Source organism: Cyprinodon variegatus, unplaced genomic scaffold (genome assembly GCF_000732505.1).
Source record: "Cyprinodon variegatus isolate N-32 unplaced genomic scaffold, C_variegatus-1.0 Scaffold364, whole genome shotgun sequence".
Taxonomy (NCBI): domain Eukaryota; kingdom Metazoa; phylum Chordata; class Actinopteri; order Cyprinodontiformes; family Cyprinodontidae; genus Cyprinodon; species Cyprinodon variegatus.
In genome coordinates this window covers 443277-462728 of record NW_015150817.1, presented here as the reverse complement: position 1 = coordinate 462728, position 19452 = coordinate 443277, and the positions used below count along the sequence as shown (strand labels likewise).

The 19452-nt window shown below is 39.0% G+C and overlaps 3 protein-coding genes and 1 long non-coding RNA gene across 6 annotated transcripts in view; 3 read left to right on the top strand and 1 right to left on the bottom strand.

The window, feature by feature from the left end:
• The window catches only part of gpr156 (G protein-coupled receptor 156), a 20689-nt gene extending 7896 nt beyond the window's left edge, over window positions 1-12793 (top strand). Inside the window, exons 2-9 of one of the 2 annotated variants that reach the window (XM_015386322.1) lie at window positions 2689-2816; window positions 2908-3043; window positions 3125-3235; window positions 4093-4218; window positions 4448-4543; window positions 7063-7299; window positions 8346-8504; window positions 10707-12793. In XM_015386322.1, the coding sequence (XP_015241808.1) occupies window positions 2689-2816; window positions 2908-3043; window positions 3125-3235; window positions 4093-4218; window positions 4448-4543; window positions 7063-7299; window positions 8346-8504; window positions 10707-12020 (2307 nt within the window). In that variant the 3' untranslated portion in view covers window positions 12021-12793. The remainder of the gene's footprint in view (window positions 1-2688; window positions 2817-2907; window positions 3044-3124; window positions 3236-4092; window positions 4219-4447; window positions 4544-7062; window positions 7300-8345; window positions 8505-10706) is intronic. The other variant, XM_015386321.1, reaches the window with a different exon arrangement.
• The window catches only part of LOC107092053, a 258975-nt gene that overhangs the window by 114697 nt on the left and 124826 nt on the right, over window positions 1-19452 (bottom strand). The gene's annotated exons all lie outside the window — the stretch shown is intronic.
• On the top strand, window positions 147-2655 carry LOC107092048 (zinc-binding protein A33-like). The gene is made up of 2 exons (XM_015386325.1): window positions 147-394; window positions 756-2655. Exon 2 carries the CDS (start codon window positions 758-760, stop codon window positions 2408-2410), a length of 1653 nt encoding a protein of 550 aa, XP_015241811.1. The 5' UTR covers window positions 147-394; window positions 756-757; the 3' UTR covers window positions 2411-2655.
• Window positions 17180-19452, top strand: part of gsk3b (glycogen synthase kinase 3 beta) — a 55558-nt gene continuing 53285 nt past the window's right edge. For both annotated transcript variants that reach the window (XM_015386331.1, XM_015386330.1), the window contains exon 1: window positions 17180-17982. In XM_015386331.1, coding sequence (XP_015241817.1) covers window positions 17895-17982 — 88 coding nt within the window. In that variant the 5' untranslated portion in view covers window positions 17180-17894. The remainder of the gene's footprint in view (window positions 17983-19452) is intronic.

Below are 19452 nucleotides of genomic sequence, written 5' to 3'. Positions count from 1 at the left end.
ATTTGTAGTTTTTCACATTTATATTCTTTCTCTTTTTAGTTCTTTGCTTTTTGATTTTTTCTTGTACATTGTTTCCGCACGTTTTGGTTATTCTTCTCATAAGTGAAACATTTCCTATAAATGCATTTATGTCTGTCCGTTTGCTTGAACTGCAATACTATTCCTCTTGCTGGAGACAGCTGAGATCTGGAAAGGTAATGGGGATGGACTTGTGAAGCTATGTTTAGAATCTCCTCTGTCCTCGATGCCTTAAAGAGAAGAGTGAGCACAGACCAACAACATAAGGCAGACGAAAGGAAGTGTAATCCGACTTCTCAAATAAAAGACAAAGCAGAGGAAACACTTTGACAAAGAACACAATTGGGTCTTTCACTCTTTAAAGAACCAAAAATAGGTGAGTCATCTCTTGGAAACAACTTATGCTTTGTGGCTTTAAGTGCTAATAATTGCATTGAAGCAAGTCAACATTTTGACCCAAATTGTTAGTGGTTTTTGTTGTGGTATTTAATCCTCTATTTCAGTAAATATTCTGCTGTACTACTGTTTGTTAAGCAGAGCTAACATGAAGACTTTTCCGCTAACATGTGACACCTGTGATGAAACATAACACTGTGTGTTTGTTGCTGTTTGTGGCTAACCAGGGCGCACGCTTTCTTTAAGCCTAGTAACATACTGAGACTAAAATTAAAAAAAGCCAACCAACTTATTCCATAAAATCCCACCTGTTTTCCTCTTCTTTCTGGGTGTGTTTCCAGATATGGCCACAGCCGCCAGTGTTCTGTCGAAGGAGCAGCTCCTTTGCCCCATCTGTCTGGATGTGTTTAACCAGCCGGTCTCCACTCCGTGCGGGCACAACCTCTGTCGTGACTGCATCCAGAGATACTGGCAGAGCACCAATCTGCCACAATGCCCTATGTGTAAACATAAGCTGTACAAGAGGCCCGACCTCAAAGTCAACACCTTCATATCAGAGGTGGCTGCTCAATTTAAAGAGCATGGGGAAATGAAGTATAAAGATGAGATTGGTAGTACGGCCCAGCTCAGCTTTAAGGGAGACGTCGCTTGTGATGTCTGCATTGATAAACGGGTAAAAGCTTTGAAATCCTGTTTGGATTGTTTGGCTTCATTCTGCCAGATTCATCTGGAGCCCCATCTTGTTCTAGACACCCTCAAGAAACACACTTTTATCAACCCTGTGATGAACATGCAGGACAGACTGTGTAAAGAGCACAAGAGCCTCCTGAACCTGTTCTGCCACACTGACCAGATGTACGTGTGCCAGGCCTGTGTTGCGAAAGACCACAAGGCACATCAAACAGTTCCTATAGATCATGAAAGCAGAGAGAGGAGAGATATGATTGCGAGCATGAACGCGGAAGTGCAAGAAGGAATCCACAGCCGGCTGCAGAAAATGTGCGAGATCGGTCAAGCTGTTCAGCTCAGTAAAAGAAATGCAGAAAAGGAGGTTGAAGAGAGTTTGCAAGTCTTCAACAAACTAATGCAAGTTGTTCAGACTGGCCAAACAGAGGTGGTTGAGGCAATCTCAGCAAAGCAGAGGTGTGTCACAAGCAAGACTACTGGTATTATGATGGAGCTTGAGCAAGAGATTGATCAGCTTACAAACAAAAGCATAGATTTGGAGCTGCTCTCTCAGACGACTGATGATCTCTACCTTCTCCACAGTTTTCCAGCTTTCTCGACTAAACCAAACGTCAAAGACTGGTCTGAGGTTTGTGTGCAAAGTGCACTTTATGTGGGGATGGTTAGGAGAGCACTCAGGAAAACTGCAAACCAGCTTGAGGAGACCATAAAGGCAGAGGTAAAGAGACTTTGTGAGGTTGAATTCAAGCGGGTCAAAGCATGTGCTGTTGATGTGACTTTGGATCCAGACACGGCTCACCCTAAATTGGTGCTTTCTGAAGACAGGAAGCAGGTGTATCACAGCGATGTGGCCGTAAACCTCCCTGACAATCCAAAGAGATTTTACCCTTGTGTTAGCGTCCTGGGAAAGGAGGGGTTTTCCTTCGGAAGGTTCTACTACGAGGTCCGGGTGAAAGGAAAGACTGAATGGGATATCGGAGTAGGACTGGAGTCAGTCAATAGAAAAGGTGGGAATTTGCTAAACCCTCAACGAGGCTACTGGACCCTGGGGATGAGGCAGGATGGGAGCTACTGGGCACTCAGTAGCCCTCCTGTCCGAGTGCCACTAGTGGAAAAGCCCCAAACAGTTGGGGTGTATGTGGACATGGAGGGGGGGCAGGTTTCCTTTTACAACTCTGACTCTCATTCCCATGTTTACACATACATCGGATACACTTTCACTGAGAGACTTTTCCCCTACTTCAACCCTCGAAGGAATCACAGTGGGGTCAACTTGGCACCTCTTATTATCTTGCCTTTGACCACCTAAATTGCTCAATACTTTTATGTTTTATGATGTTTCAAATTTTTCAATAAACCTAATACCATTTGATGATTTGCAGTTTATGATCCTGTTTTGTAACCCTTGATGATTATTTCCCTGCAATAAAAATCAGACTTTTAATATGAATCCGTGTTTGGTTTTAATTTTTGCATCATGGATTGAAGAAACTTGGGATCTGGGACACATATAAGCATGCCATAATGACAGGAGCAGGAGGTTCATGGGATTTTCTTAGGAATAAACATCCACGTTTGTTTGTTCAGTTGGCAGCAGAGGTCCCGAGGCAAACCCTCTCTCCAGTGATCAGAGCCATTGTCTGGACAATGCTGTCTTCTGGCATCTTGTTGGCACTCTGCTTTCTGTCATTCACCCTGCGCTTCAAAAACAACAGGTAGAGTAATAAGGATTAAGAATACATTTATGAAGAGACAGACCCCGGCTATAATAAAAGATATTTCACTTTGCTTGCATTGTTCCATCAGGATAGTGAAGATGTCCAGTCCCAACCTGAACGTTATGACTCTCTTTGGAAGTATCCTCACATATATCAGCGGCTTTCTGTTTGCAGTCCAGGAGCCATTTCACACACAAGCTGAGGTGCCTGTTACTATGCTTCAAGTAAGTTTTAAATCTTGGCTGTGCTTTTTTTACTTTTGGATATAAATGTTAAGGTGATCCCTAAGGTGTTCTCCTCTCCAGGCTCGGATGTGGACACTTTGTGTTGGAAGCACCCTCGTATTTGGACCAATTTTGGGGAAGACCTGGAGACTTTACAGAGTTTTCACTCAGCGTGTTCCAGACAAGAGAGTGGTGGGCATGCTCTTCTAGTTTGCTGTTGGTCATGTTCCTTAGTATTACTTAAGGCACCTTATTGTCTTCTTATTACTCTCTATTAAAAATATAGTCCTAATAATTACTGTTTTAGTATTTAAGCTAATTCTGCCTTGTGAGAATGTAAATGCATCTGCAACCTACTGCTATGAATGGTGCTGACAAAGATTACAACCTGTAAGAGAAGGGCAGAAACATAAAAAAACAAAGAAAAAATCAGTAGCTGCATCCCATATAATGTTGCAGCATAGTAAGCGCTTAAAGCTAATTTTATCATAGCAAATAAGCGCTATGGCATAGCCCAGCCACCCTATGAAGAAAACTAATTTCTGCAGCTTATATCCAGGATATTCTTTCCTTTCTTATTTATAAAGCATCACCATAGGAACATTGGCTTTTTCTTCACACAGCAGACCAGAGAGGTCTTCAAAAAGATCCTGCAGGGGAGCTTGGGAATTTAAGATTTAGTTTGTTTTATTGCATGTAGATCAGGAATAGTAACATCTGTGACACAGCTTCAATTAGAGAAAAATACTATGTGTACGGTAACTATTGTTGTAATATATTTTTAAAACCTGATAACTCAATTTGTTTTATATTTTTAGATAGAATCTAATTCTAAAACAGTCTTTTTCTTGTGCTCTTCTGATATTTTATTTTTTAATAGTTAATTATTTTTAAGAGAATCAACCTGCCCTCACTGTTGCATGGCTGCACATTGCCCTGGTGTTGAATCACTCTTAGATGTTTTTATGCTTTAAGTTGGAGTTTCCTCTTGTTGAAGCTGTTCGGGTGAAAAGAGTTCATCTTTATTCTTACTTCTGATCCTGCCTCAGATCATTCGAGACATCCAGCTGATTGGCATGGTGTTTCTCCTGATCCTGCTGGACATTCTGGTTCTCACCACTTGGACTCTTACAGACCCTGTCAGGTGTTTGCAATTTGACCGAGACGTTGCCAAGGTGAGATTTATAATGACCCAACAGTAATTTATCAAATTGACTTATATGTCAGGTGGTCATGATGATCACCTGCAACATACAAAAGAGCCACGGCTGGACCTGAAGACTTAAAGCTTTAAAATGTTTTTGACTTATTTAACAGTGCAAGAAAAGTAGATTTTTTCACACTTTAAAATAAATCCACCAAATGTGTCAACTTTCATGTAATATTCCGTTTTATTTCACACAGGTGACAGAAAGAGACGCCTCCTACCCTTTGTCACAACTGGACTCTTGTTCATCTGATTACTCAAATATATGGGTCATCATTACCGCTGTTCAGAAAGTAAGCAGCACTTTTAGTTGTTTTTCTGCAGTGACAAACCACTAATTTACTACATTTCCACCTTTTCACAGTGATAGAGTTTATACACTTTATCTTTTAGCCATATTTATACATATTTGTAATGACTCAGAACAAAGCAATTATTCAAATGACAGGCTGTGGATCTGCAGTATCCGTGGCTAGGACGTAGGGTTGTCACGATACTAAACTTTTCAAGTCGATACCGATACTAAGGAAAATATTCGCTACTCGATACCATTTTCGATACCACAAGACTAAAAACAAAGACTCCAAAATTCTAAAGAAATATTTTCATTAATGAATAAAATACAATAAATACATACAATAAACAATAAGAACAATAATTTGAGGTTGTATGCTGTGCACAATATTAAGCAAACTTGATAAAAATTTAAATTAAATTAAAATTTAAATTTTAATTAAATTTAAATTTTACTTTAAATTTAAATTTTAATTAAAATTAAGTGTTCCTTCCTTGGCTATGCTTTGCACACATAACAATGACACTAGCCAAACCGGTTAAGAAACAAAAATAATTCTCAGCAGCTGCACCTGTTACAGAAAAAAAGTCTGAAACTGAAAAGTGCACAGAATTATTCAATCACACAGTGTTCTGAAAGTGTGAAAGTCTGAAAGTGAAAGTCCTCTATTCTGCACTTTAGATGAATGACTGCTTAGGTGCCACTGGTGGTGGCACTGTATCGATACTTTTAAAAACGAGTATTGTATCCGGATACAACGTTTCAGTATCAATACTTTTTTGAGTATTGATACTTTTGACAACCCTACTAGGACGTCTAAAGCAGGAATGTCTGGTTTTAGTTCAGTCCGTGCCCAGAGAACGAGGATGATTCCAGCCGGTCGGCTGACAAGACGCAGCGGATGCTGCCAGAGATTTCCAGACGCTGAAGCCAAGAAGGCTGCAGAGATGACAGGAGAGATCAGAATAATCTGGCACTGATGGCTGGGGACAAGGAGTTTAAATATAAGCAGGAGCAGGTGGAAGAGATGAGCAGTGATGAGAAACAAGGCAGAGCTAGACAGGTGAATGAAAGCCTGCCATCAGTGCCAAGATCATGACAAGTCTGGAGAGAACAAATGTTAAATTTCTCTGAGATAGATTAGTATATCCAGAGGGCTTCTTCTCACTGACTTGAAATAGCAGAAATAAAGAGGTAAAGTGAATATGGGCAGAAAAATCCCCATACCAAAGCTAACTTGAAAAGGTCCCGCCACAATCATTGGCATCTTTGGTAAAGATGTGAAAAGTCATCTTCAAATGCTGAAACATGCCCTAAAATGGATAGAGTTTTTGAACGTCACTTAGAATATTGTTTAAAACCTCAAATACAATATTTTTCACAGTTCATGGTGGAAACAGACTAAACAGGTCACCATTCAGCCTTGCATTTTTTTTTTATTGTTGCTCATAATGGAGAGCCAGTATAGACAAGTAGCTATGTTGTTGTTGATTTTTCCCGATCTATGAAAATCCACAGCTGCCTGTCTTTTTAAATGGCACATTTTTTATATGGAACAATACCATGGTCGTCTTTTTCAAATTTATAGAGCTGGGAACAGGAAGTCATGCATTGTCTAATAACAGTTTCTAGACTAATGAAGGGAGAAGAGAAGTTTGCCCAACTTCATTGAGTAAATAGAGTGAAATGCATGGATACCGATTTAAGAGTAATACCAACTAGAAGTCAGTGATTCTTTTTAAATTTAATGAGGGCAAAAACACATTTCAACCACATGCTAAAGCAGATGACAGCAAGTAGCCAAAATGTGGTCTTGCCCTTATAAAATCTAAAGAACCACTGAGTTCTGGTCATCCATATTTTTTGACTGTCCTACAAAGTGTGGCACTGATGATTTATTAAAACAAAAAAAATAATATGTTCCTTAAATTTTGTGTGGATATTTCAGTGGGAGCTTATGTCAATGAAATAAAAGACGCTTGATCTCAAGACTTTTTAAACATCTTCACCAAGGGTGACAATAAAAGTATAAGGTCTGAGATCCACTACTAAAAACAAATGTTTTAGGGTCTTAAATAATAATTATCTTAAAGTTGAAAAACAAAAAAAAGAAAATCTTTGTGAGGTGTTACTTTCTGAAATGCGGATCAGCTGTCAAGATTGCACCTTATCTGCATCGTTACTTTTAGAATAGAAATATCCTCACCAATAAAATTAGGTTCGCAGCAATTATCCTTACTTGCACTGAAATATTATGAAAATCAATACATTTGTACTAAACCTCTTAAAATATATTTGGGGTTATTGCTAAAAACTTTCCTGTCAATCTACATTATAGTGTTTATTTTTAAAGTTACAATAAATGTGCAAATCAGATATTATTTAATTAAATAAGATGTATTACATATATACAACATCTATAGTTTATACTGTTTCCACATAGTTTAGAGCTAAATCTGAGTCAACAAACACACAAAGTAGACAATTTTTCTTTAACGTCTACCCCTCTTTATCCAGGGTTGTCTTCTCCTGTATGGCACTTACCTGGCTGGGCTCACCAGCAATGTCAGCCATCCTCCAGTCAACCAGTCTCCCACTATCATAACGGCCGTCACTCTGGTTACCCTCTCCTCCGCTGTGGCCGTCCCTGTGTTCGTCTACCTGCACACCTGGACCAACCTGGTCTACAGCACTGTGGCTGGAGCCATCTTCATCTGCACACTGGCCACTAACTGCATGCTGTTTGTGCCGCAGGTCAGACCCAACAGATGCATGACTTTACTATCAAAACATGGATTGTAATCAATTTCAAGAAAAGATTATTTAGAATAATTCACTTATTAGATTTATTACCCTGTCTTGTATTTCATTTGCTTTACAGTCTCAATATAAAACTGAAAATGCAATAAAACTTTATTTTTCATCTGTCATAAAAAAAAGTCAGTTCCACAGGCAGAAACTGTAACAGATGGAAAGATGACAGTGTGTATGAGTTGTTCTAAGGGTAAAACCAATAAACCTGACATGAGATTGTTGTACTCACTGCTGAGGTTTCGATGTCTGTCAGGAGAAGATGACTCACACAGAAGTCCTACTAATGAGTCAAAGCTTTGTCGGCTGCTGCAAACAGGTTTATGACTTTTCTTAGAGTCTAACAGCAGGTTTACGTTAACATAAAGGAATGCCTCTTTAGTGGGAGGGAGGGGAAATTTTTGGACAATGAGCATTGCACTATAACACAGCCTAGATGTTCTTGAAAGGATTTACATCTCATATGAAGAGTTTATACACTCCTGATCAAAATCTTAAGACCAGTCAAAAAATTGCAAGAATTTGCATTTTGCACTATTGGATCTTAAGAAGGTTCAAAGTAGAGCTTCACAATGTTAAAGGAAAAAATCAGTGCAAGAGACAAGAGCTTTTGAGCGGGGAATTTTCTGAAAACTGCATTTACACTCAAACATTATTTTTTCAGCTGATCAAAAGTTTAAGACCATAGTCTTTAAAAGCCAAAGGCTGTGCAAAAATCTGGATTCCATTACATTTTCTGTCAAGTCTTTACACTGTCAAGACCTCCTGATGGCAAAAGCAAAAAAGCTCACTGACTTTGAATGTGGTAGGATTGTTGAGCTGCATAAGCAAGGCCTCTCACAACGTGCGATCGGTGCTGAGGTTGGATGCAGTAAGACAGTCATTTTGCATTTTTTAAATGCACCTGAGGGTTATGGAACAAAAAAGTGCAGGAGTGTATGTTGTTTGAAATCAGAAAACTCTCAAATATCCAACCTGACTTGTTGCAGTTGACGCAATGGCGGCATTTTGAGGAGGATCAGAACAACCCGAGTCAGATGGCCAAGTATTTCAGCAGCCCCAGTAAGAGCCAGCCGTCTGTGTACAGCCAGGATGAGTTCTACTTCCTGCTGGGGGAGAACAGCTCAATGAAAAAGCTCCTGAGCGAGGTAATTTCACATTTCTTACTCATAAAGACGTTAATTTAAACAGAGATGGTGGTGTAGTATTTCATACACTGATCTTTTTTATTCAAATGAAGTCACCGAGGCCCACGTTTCTTGCTCTGCTAAAAAGCTGGGTAAAATGCATTTATCTCAACTAAACTATGGGCTGAAATAATTGTTTATCGGTGCCTATTATCAGCACTTTCAGCAGTGGACTGCAGTCAGCATTGACAACCTAAAGTGGTCCTTATATATGCAGCTCCATGAACAACTATATGAGGTCTTCTGTTTTTTAGGTTTTAATTGAAAAATTGGCATTAACTTCCTTCTTCTGCCTATAGCGGCTCATAGGGTGGATTGAACTAGAAGGTTCAATAGTCACGCTCCAACTACATCAGTAGACTATGACCATGCTACCTACTCCACAAGAGATGCTCAGACACAGTTATCATGCACTCAGAATTTGCTTTCCTAAATATTTTAATTTATTTAATTTACTAAAAACTTATGGTTATCCATCTTTTGTGCTTCTCACTGTCTTTATTACTGTACTGTAATAAAGACAAAAAAGACAATACAAATACTTACTCTGTGTGTATGCATACCTGAGTGCGTGAGATGTATCTGAATTCAAGGTTCTTGGTTATTCACACAGTTATTTCCAAATAAGGGCTTTCATTTAACTGATCTTGACAGTCTATGATGAGCTGCTCAGTGGCGCAGTGGGTAGTACTGCTGCCTTGCAGGAAGAAGGTTCTGGGTTTGATTCCCGGCTCGGGTACTTTTTGGATGAAGTTTGCATGTTCTCCCTGAGCATGCGTGGGTTCTCTCCTGGTACTCCGGCTTCCTCCCATGTTCCAAGAACATCAACACTGGTTAATTGGCTTCTCTAAATTCTCCTTAGGTGTGAGTGTGTGTGTGAATGGTTGTTTGTCTCTGTGTTGCCCTGCGGGGTGTACCCCCGCGTCTTGCCCATAGACAGCTGGAGATAGGCACCAGCACCCCTCGAGACCCCACTTGGGATGATGCTCTAAAATCACTTCACTGATTGTATCATAACATAAGTAATGAAACCTTTTCCATAAACTTTTATAGCACAACTGGCTTAAAACACAACTTTTGTAAAAATCCAGGTTATATTTAGGTACAACCAGTGGTAAAGGAGCCCTTCTTACGTATTGTAAGGAGAACAGCTTTGGTTTGATTCTATTAATACTTGAAAAGTGCTAAAAAAAAAAAAAAAGGTTGAAATTTAAAGAAAATGACAGAACAATGAAAAAATTAAAAATGTAACAGCTACATGATGAGGGGTAATGTTGGTACCTTATTTTCCTTGTGAAAAACAACTTTTAACAATTAGGAAAACCTTCTAAGGAGAGATGTCCCGATCAGGATCTTTTGTCCCTAATAGTGATCCAAATTTATTTTTTTTGTGTTTTCTTTTTCCCCCCACAAAATTTTAAACAAGTAATTTAGAAATCTAATCTAATACCACTATAAAGTCAATTAAATCAAAGCAATCAAAATATAATTTTGAAAACTTTAGATTGAAACATTAGTATAACTTTGTCTAATGTAATATTGCTATCTTATCCTTTAATTAGCCCATTTAAAAATCAATGTCTTTCAGAAAGCAGATGTTTTCTCTACATCTACTTTTGACACCAGGTAGCCCTCTTTGAGTTTAAAAAGTGACTATAACTCTATAATTGTGGAAGCTAAAGCTATAACCTAGACACAAAGACACAGCCTGTTAAAACTGTATTTATGCTCCTGCTGGTAGTATTTTTCATGTGGAGCAGTTTGGTCAAATGTCTGGCTAATGTTAGCCTGTTTACACACTGTTTTGATCCAGCCTGATGTTAATTCAGCTCATAACATACTTCTTCTCAATTCTAGTTAGTCATCTAGGTACACAACATTCAGGAAAAAAATCTGCGGCTTCATAAAATCGATTGAATAACTTAATGACCCCTATGTACGGCTTTAGCGGGCAGCGGAGTCACTCTTTTAGAATCAGAAAATGCTTTATTGTGTGCTAAAAGCGCCCCACTGCTCAGTGGCCTGACCTGGAACCTGATCTTAACACAAGGATTGGATACGGATTAGTTACTATCTGAGGTGTGATTCTTCAGTTGTGTGGTATATCTAGCATTTTTCTCTTTCAAAAGGTTTCAATTTTTCATATTTCTCTTCACTTTTCAGAAGAATGCTGTGATTGATAGTCTTCAGGAGCAGGTAAACAATGCCAAGGATAAACTCCTGAGGCTCATGACAGCAAGCCAGCCTATCGTGGACCAGGATGTTGATTCTTCAACTACAAAATTCAACTCCTCCTCCACACAGGCAACTGAGGTTCAGTCTGAAGGAACCTCCTCTTCTTCTGTCTCTCAAAGAGATGCAAAATCAAGAATTTTACCTCCTGCTACCTCTGATGATCTCACTCTGCATCCCCATATCTTAAATGCACCTATGAAGTCTTTTGAGACTTTCTCTGTCCAAAACTCGGTGGATTTTAACATAGTTTCTTCCCCCTTCACTGATGACGGACCCCCGAGTGGAACCCAGAAAGATGTCGCTGAATCTGCAAGCAGAGACATAGAAGGATCCAGAGTGAGAGAGCAGAAGCAGCCTTCATCCCTTACATTTCCTGGAAGGACAGCAGAAGAGGCTGTTCACTTTGTTACTTCTCTTCAAAACCATAGAAAACTGAATCCCTCCCAGGTTGAACTCATCGGTCATGGTGGCCTGTCACTGCAGATGGGGGCAAATCCAAAACTGACTGGTTTTGTCAGCAGCGAGAAGCTGCAGGAGATCATCCAGGAGCTGAGCATTGCTGCAGCCACAGAAGCATCTACAGCCTCTTCTCAACCCAAACTGAACACATTATCCCCTCTGTCCCTCTGTTCCCCTCGGTCACCTTCTGTATTCAACTACCCAAGTATCTCTCCTTACATGATGAGAAAACGCCGGCGTCGCTTCCAAACCTCCAGGAGAACTTTGTCCCCTTCCTGTTTCTACACAGGCTCAGATGTTCCCAATTTAGGACTAAAACGAAACGCCTGCGAAAACCAGAATCCAGCTGATGCACGTTCTTATGTTCAGGCCAGTGTCTCGGATTTAGAAAAGTCAGCGGAGGAGAATGAGGGGGGTAGAGATAAAGAGGAGGCAATCAAGAACTATCCAAGTTGTGCTATGAGGTCTGAGAGATGCCCACTGTGGCGTTGTGCTGGACAGGACTGTTCGCCTCAGCATGGCGTGGAAGAGAGCTGCAGCAGCAGGCAACACCATCGGTGCATCAGAGATTCAAGTGGATACTGGGATTCAGACTCTAGCAGCTCCACGGATTACTGCTACTACCATCGACCCTTCTGTGATTCCTGCCTGCAGCGAGACTCCTACCTCTGCTCAGACAGCTCGTCAGACTCGTCTGACGGCGAATATGAGGATTATACGGACCTTTACCGACCCCCACGACCCGTTGTGTTCAAAGATGACCTCAAACCTACTTTAGTATGAGAAAATGTTTACAGCACTTTATATATTATTTATATAGCTACAGTACTTGAACTTACAGTATTTTGAAGAATTATTTCCCCCTTATGAATTTCTTTATGTGAAATTTAAATGGTTAAGATTATCAAACAGATTTATCGAGTATTAAAAGATAATCTGAATGTGTGTTTTTTTTTAAATAGTTAATTTATTTATCAAAGAAAACAAACCGTCCAAATTAACTTTGCCCTGTGGAAAAAAATGATTAGCAATCTAATAACTGGTTTGCAGGGTGATCTTGGTGGCGATGATGGCCATTAAATGTTTACCCTACCTAAGATGCTCAATGATTTGGACCATTTTGTGCAACAAAAGCAAATATTTTTTTAGCACAATACTTGCTTCTAAAGCCCCAGACTCAATGATTATTGCATTTTAAGATAATAGAATGTTGTACTGCACGACAACATAGCGTTAATTTCAGTAAGACATTTTTTTTTATATTTTTATATGAAGAAAATTATGATGTCAAATTCTGTCACTTTTAAGAAATTAAGAATTGTAGATTTATCAGACTTTTTTGTTCAAGAGTGCAAATTGTTTTTATCTTATGAAATTTCTATAAGTTATTTTTGTATGAATATAAATAAGTAGGATCACATAAGTGTCTCTTCACAATTGTCCCAATACGGATAAAAAATGTATTAGATTATTTTGCAGATTATTACAGATTCAGTTAATAATTGTGTAAACACTGAACTTATTTTAATTTATTTATAAATTTTATGTTGTAAAATAATATATATATATATATAAAATGTTTTTTTGTGTTTTTTTTAAGGATCCAAACACAGCAGGTGGAAACACAAAGCTAACTTAATCAATTTGCTGGCTTCTAGTTTTATAATAGAATGACCATGAGTGTTGAGGACAAAATGTTTGAAATGTCTTTAAAAGCTTCAGAACTCACAGTTTGTTAAGGATATAAAAAATAAGGCAAGATATGACATGGAAATAAACTTTACCTGGCAATGAAGAAGCAAATGTAGAGAAAATGTCTCCTTTGATTATCCAGGAGATTTCTGCATTTGAGAATATTAACTTATTAGCAAAATAACTTCTCAGTTCATACATCAGGTGAAATATGCTGTAATTCTTTTATTTCAAGGCTTGTTTTTGATGTCTGATTAATATTCGGTTAACTGTGTAAGTAGGGATATCCCAGTTTATTTTTAAGTTAGTAAAATTTGTCTGACTCTACTAACATGCTTCGAAGTACTTTGTCTTTTTTTTTTCTTTTTTTTTTACCAGCATATACATCATACATCATCTCATTAATACAGCCATTAATTAGGGCAGATGGTTCAAGTCCCTTTAGCCACATTACAGCCATGGTTACAGACAGCCCCAGCAGAGAAGAGAGAATCTGCCAGCAGTATAAACATTAGTAATATAATCCAAATATCTGATGTATTTGTGGAGAGAAAGCAAAAATAAGTACTTTTGGTAGCTAACTACTATACAGTACATGTTGAGTACATGGGGAATGTGTAAGAAGGTGTTTTGGGATAATGCTTAACTGTATGACATACATGAAAATGTAGGTCCAGTGGAAACCAATTCCGCATGTTGTCTACTTAACACAACAACAGTGAAGGTAGTAGTTTCAGAGTTCAAAGAGTTAAAATTGACCATCAGGTGGATGGAGTTAAATGCAGGGCAATCCTATAAGGATCGCATTTCAGAAGCTGCAAAAAAGTGATTCAAAAACCTCAGCTGAATTCTACCTGCTTGCAGGACAATGACTCTAAACATACAATCAAAGCTACAGTATACTTTATTTTAGATCCAAGCATATTCCTTAGCTCTTATGGCTCAGAGTAAATATAATCAGGAATCTGTGGCAAAACATGAACACCGATTCATCTTCATACAATTTCAACAAATGTGGCTAAACACTTAGTTAATTTGTAAAGAGGGATGGGCAAATGTTTCATTCTGAAGATATGCAATGCACAAGGATATACTCCAAAAGATTTGGAGCCATGCATCTACAAAGGATTGACTCAGGGCATCTGAATATGTAAATGCTCATCACACTTTTCAGAATCTTCTTTCTACAAATAAAATTCAAAAACTGTCAAGATGAGTGGATACTTGTTGAGGACCCAATTGCAGAGCTGAAGAGGCAGAGATAATTTCCTGCAAAATTTAATGACGAAGTAAACATACAAAGGCCATAATCGAAAACAGGTCAACAAGAAACTCAGGAACCAAAAACTAGGAGACACTATAAACCTAAGGAATGACAGAATGAAGAAAACCCAGCAAACAGTAACTGCAGAGGATGAATATTTATGGCAAACAGAACAAAGAAGAGTAATCAATTGAATGGGAGCAGGTGTGGACAGAAGGATCTAGAAGGGAGTAGGGGGACGGAGATGGGCACAAAGGGCCAACAGAGAGTAAACAAGAATACATTCAGTTATTTTCCATTGTTCTTAATCCCAGTTGGAGTAACGAGTGGTTCTGGTGCCTATCTCTAGCTGTCAAAGGGCGAGAGGCGGGGTACACCCTGGACAGGTCGCCAGTCCATCGCAGGGCAACACAGAGATAAAACAGGACAAACAACCATTCATGCGCACACTCATACCTAAGGAGAATTTAGAGAACCCAATTAACCTAACAGTCAGGTTTTTGGACTATGGGAGGAAGCCGGAGTACCCTGAGAGAACCCACGCATGCTCATGGAGAACATGCAAACTCCATGCAGAAAAAAGAAATACAACAGACACTAATATGGAAATGAATCTAATGACTTAAATAACAGAGAAATACATAAATCAAAGTCTAACTGAAAACCCAAAGTGAAAACAAACAGAACCAAAAAGTCCAAAAAGGGCAGAATCATGAGAAAAACAAATATCCTTGTCTTTCCAGTACACAATTATGCACCATGTTGTGCTTGTCTATTACACCAAATCAGAATAAAAGAAGTTAAGATTAGTAATTTAATCAAATATATGTTGAAAGAATATTTCACTGTTCTCTAATTACAGGCCACTTTATTTATTCCTCTTTTTCAAATCAACTCTCTAATGTTTCTACTCTTAGTCTTGCATGATCGCTATGATGATCTGTCTGCCCCTCCATGGTAGTCCCTTGTGGAATAATGTGAGCTGCAGGAGGACGACTTGCTGTGAAGAGAAAACAGGGTCCTGGATTACTTCTGCCCAGCTGCCTGTATTTAAAATCTTGCTGTACGCACATCACTGAAGGACAGCCTTAGAGAAACTCCCTTTGATATATAACACAACAAAGTATAAATAGATCACACAAAAGATACACTGCCGACATAAAGGCAGCAGAAAGAAAGAAAAAGCAACTGGCATTCTGTGAGTGTGTGTGTAAAAATTAAAACATTTTTCAATAAGATACTTTGCTCTTCTCATAGGATACAATTAATAAAAATAATTTTTAATAGGTTAATGGAAACATTGATTTAAAAAAAATAACTTTAGTTACCTGATTTTATATTTAAGGCAAAAAAGATAGATAAGGATGTATTTCTGGTATTAATAACCTTCAAGGCAAACCATATAAAATCCTTCGGATAAATAGATTTTTTAAATGTAATTTAGCACAAAGAACAATTTACAAAATACGTAAAGTTATTTACTGTAGAGCAGTGCTATTAAACTCTTTGCAATGATTTTGTTATTTTCTGACAAAAACTAGAAACATCAACTAATAAGACTCTGGAAATATGGTATGGAAAGATGCGCTTTTTATTTTTTTATTTAGCCTTAATGATCTACATGATCTTTGAATATTTGCCTTTTGGCTACTGATTCTCATATATGTAATAATTTTTTTAATGCTCTTTAACATTTTAGAATGTGATTAAAAAAGAAATTGCCTCTTTTTTTTCTATTTTTTTTTGCAGAATTGTACATTATAGTATGACACAGTATGCATGCACACATATGTGTCATTTTTAGACCAGGACCTAATACTTTGGTTAAGTAAAGCTGCTTTCAATCTACAGTATATTTGCCACTAGTGTGAATACTTTAAGAACAGATTTGTGTTCTCCTTTATCATAATCATAAAATGAGGACATTTCTTGTTTGGGGCTTTAAGCCTTTATTTGACAGAAAAATGTAAAGTAAATGGAGGTTAAAGAGGGGAAGCTATGCTGCAAAAGTTCATGGGCCAGGACACAAAACTCTGATGGTCACATCAAGGTCTAAGGTTGTCAAACATGGTTCACACATTCTACCCCTGCACCACAACCATGCAGAAAATAGGTGAGGTTATATAACTGCATGATTGCATGATTGCATGATTGCATGAAGCTAAACATTGTCTGAGAAACTTTCCCTGGCGCTATTTAGCTTCAAAGAGTATATGTATCCAGCAGGTGATACTGAAACTGTGTTAAATAAGCTAAAATAATCAAATATGAGATTTTTTTATTTTTTCAGTTTATTTGCCAGACATATTTATATTATATTATAAAATAATAATGCAAATCAACACATTCAATATAGTTTATTGATTTGATATTTACATATAATATTCTCACAATTACATATAATTAAAACTGGTGCAAAAGAATCTAAAACAGCTGAATTACACTGACAGACATGCACATGTGTCCACTATTAATTGTAATCACATGGGACTGAAAATAATTAATTGGAGTAGCCATTGGAGCGTTTAAAAAGGTGTCCACAAATGGCAGAGAGTAGGATTTTGTGACTAACATAGCAACAGTGCTGCATGACCACCGGTGCTCAGTGACAGCTGGAGGAGGAGGTGGACTGACAATCTGGTTTTAAAGCTGCATTGGTCGGAAAATTAATCAATCCTGTTGAAAACACCGCCCATTGTCCCCGTCATGGCCCTGGCAGAAGCCTTTGAAGTCTTGAGGGAGGGCAGCTAGCAAATTGTGCCATGTGGTGTTAAAGATCTGCATTCCTATTGGGCCACAAACACACGGTTAACGCCCATTTGAAGGATACCGTCTCTGATTGGCTGAGCTCACCACCCCAGATCCAGCGTATGCGTATTCACGTTTTTTGGTATTCAGAATCGCGAGTTACGTCGCCTGGGTCAACTCCTTTCTATAGACGATCGTTTCTTTACGAATATTGCGTACGTAACGTACGCACCGACAAAGACTGCGAGCCTGAAACCTATGGGGAAGGAGTAAAAAAAGACATTCGGTATCGTCGCACTCTGTATCTTTAGACCATCGTTTTTGAGAGGCTCGCCGCTTAAGGAACGAGATACAGACGCCGAAATTTGACTAAGGCAAAGCCGGGAGCGAGCACCAGCCCGAAGGGTGTAAATTAGCCGCACAAAGACTGTCGCGACGGCAGGTTTTCCGTTGGAGGATCTGTAGGCTCTGGTATAGTGAGGGAGCCGCCATGGCAGTCGGATCATTGAGGCTCCACATCGGGATATGAAGAGGAGCTGAATGCCCCCCCTGAATTGACTCGTTTTGCCTCTGGATTTGACAACCGAGCCAACTACTATTCGCATTCGTGGAAACCACACAGAAAAAGACGTTTTAGCAAACAAGGTGGCCACATAGAGAGGCCAAATTCACCACTATTTCAGTCGGAGACGTGTCTTGTGAGGCCCGCTGAAAGGAAAGCTGGACTATAAAGCAGATAAATAATGCTCTGATTGCCCGTCGTCGGGGAAATATAGGACAGTTTTATTTTGTGGTTATAAACCAGTTTGTTAACGGGCTCTCTTTTTGCCTGTGCCCTTCTTCTGAGACACTAAGATATTAATTTTACTGTCATCCTGCATTTGGATGAGAAGCTTCGGCGAATCGAGCCACCCTGTCGTTTAGCAAGTCGAAAGAATCAAAGGGATTGGATCATGTCGGGTCGGCCCAGGACCACATCCTTCGCCGAGAGCTGCAAACCAGTGCCGCAGCCCTCTGCTTTCGGCAGCATGAAAGTCAGCAGTGAGTACACCTTTCTGTAATCCTACAAACTGCCCCCTTTTTTCTTCCCCTGCATGCACAGGCCCCGGTATAGGCTACGATCTTCCTCTCTCCGTGGCTCCAAATGCCATGTTAGCACAGAATAGCTTATCCTGGATGTCGCTCAGCACTGACCAGGAGCCGGTCAGTGCAGCAGGCCGAAACGGGGCAGGGTTGGGCTGGGCCAACCTAAGAGGCAACGCTGGCAGGGGCCCAGGTCACAAAAAAAAACAATCAAAACAAATAAAACCAAACCAATTACTGCCATACTACCATAGATCCGGTCTAATTGTTGCTTGTCTGTATTGAGATCATATCATATAACGGGTTTCCTTACTAGACAGAACCAATAATATCCCAGACCGAGTCAGAGCAGTAAGGCTGGTCTGAATTACGCAAGTGTCTGAGCAGAGCGGAAGGTACGCCCATCTCTGCCTCTGCCTTGGAACAGCCAGGTGTGCTGGTTTCTCTGGACCTGTATAGAAATGAACAGAGCTGTGCTTCTACACTGACAGGAGCTACCAGCAGTGACAGACACAGCTTTCTGATGTATTAAATCTCTAAGTGAATCCACCTTCCTGCTCCTAACATGCAGGCAGAATTGAAATGTTAAAGTGTTGAGCTGCACCCCTGTTTTCACCTTTCACCCATTTAGATGATGCTTCAGGTTGCTATGTGTTCTAGCAGATGATCAGCTGCATGTCACCACAACCCATGTCTTTGGGAAGAGCATTAATAAAGTGCTAAATGATGTATTTGAAAGGGGTGATGGTTAGGCGTGGAGAATAATTTTAGTGAATAGCAGTGATGTGTCATTTCTAATATTTCACTTTACATTGCAGTCTGTGATTATATTTAGTCATGAATGAAATTGTGGGTTTTCTGTGGTTTTGTTAAAGTAAATATTTCTAAAATGGTATATTGGGGGGGGGGTTTAAGTATGTGAATAAATTACTGTGTGCGTTGTAAAGGATTCTGTTGTTGGAGATTCTTGTCACATTTCCTATTTTGTTCATATCGATTTTAAAATATCAACCTAAATTTTAAAAGTATATCTTGATATAGGTTTTTGACTGTATTGTCTAGACATAATTATGGCATTTAAAGAGCTCAAACTCTTAGTAATTTGTTTTACAGTGTTAAGTTGAAATATGACAGAAAAAATTGATTATTATAATCCTTCTTCTTAGTAATATATATCAGTGTTGCACTGATACCAGTATTGGCCGGGGCCCCGATACTTCACTAAGATGGTGGTTTCGTAGCAGCGAGTACCGACAAATTGGCACCGATACCATTTTGAGAGCCAGAGAGTTTATTCAACTATTGTCACTCGATTCAGGTTAGGTAATAAAAAGTTCTACTGGATTCCATTTGTGTTAGTCGTTTTCCTGCTTCACAAAGGTAGACAGCTGCCATGGTGGCAACTATTTTACATCCAAGTAGTATGCA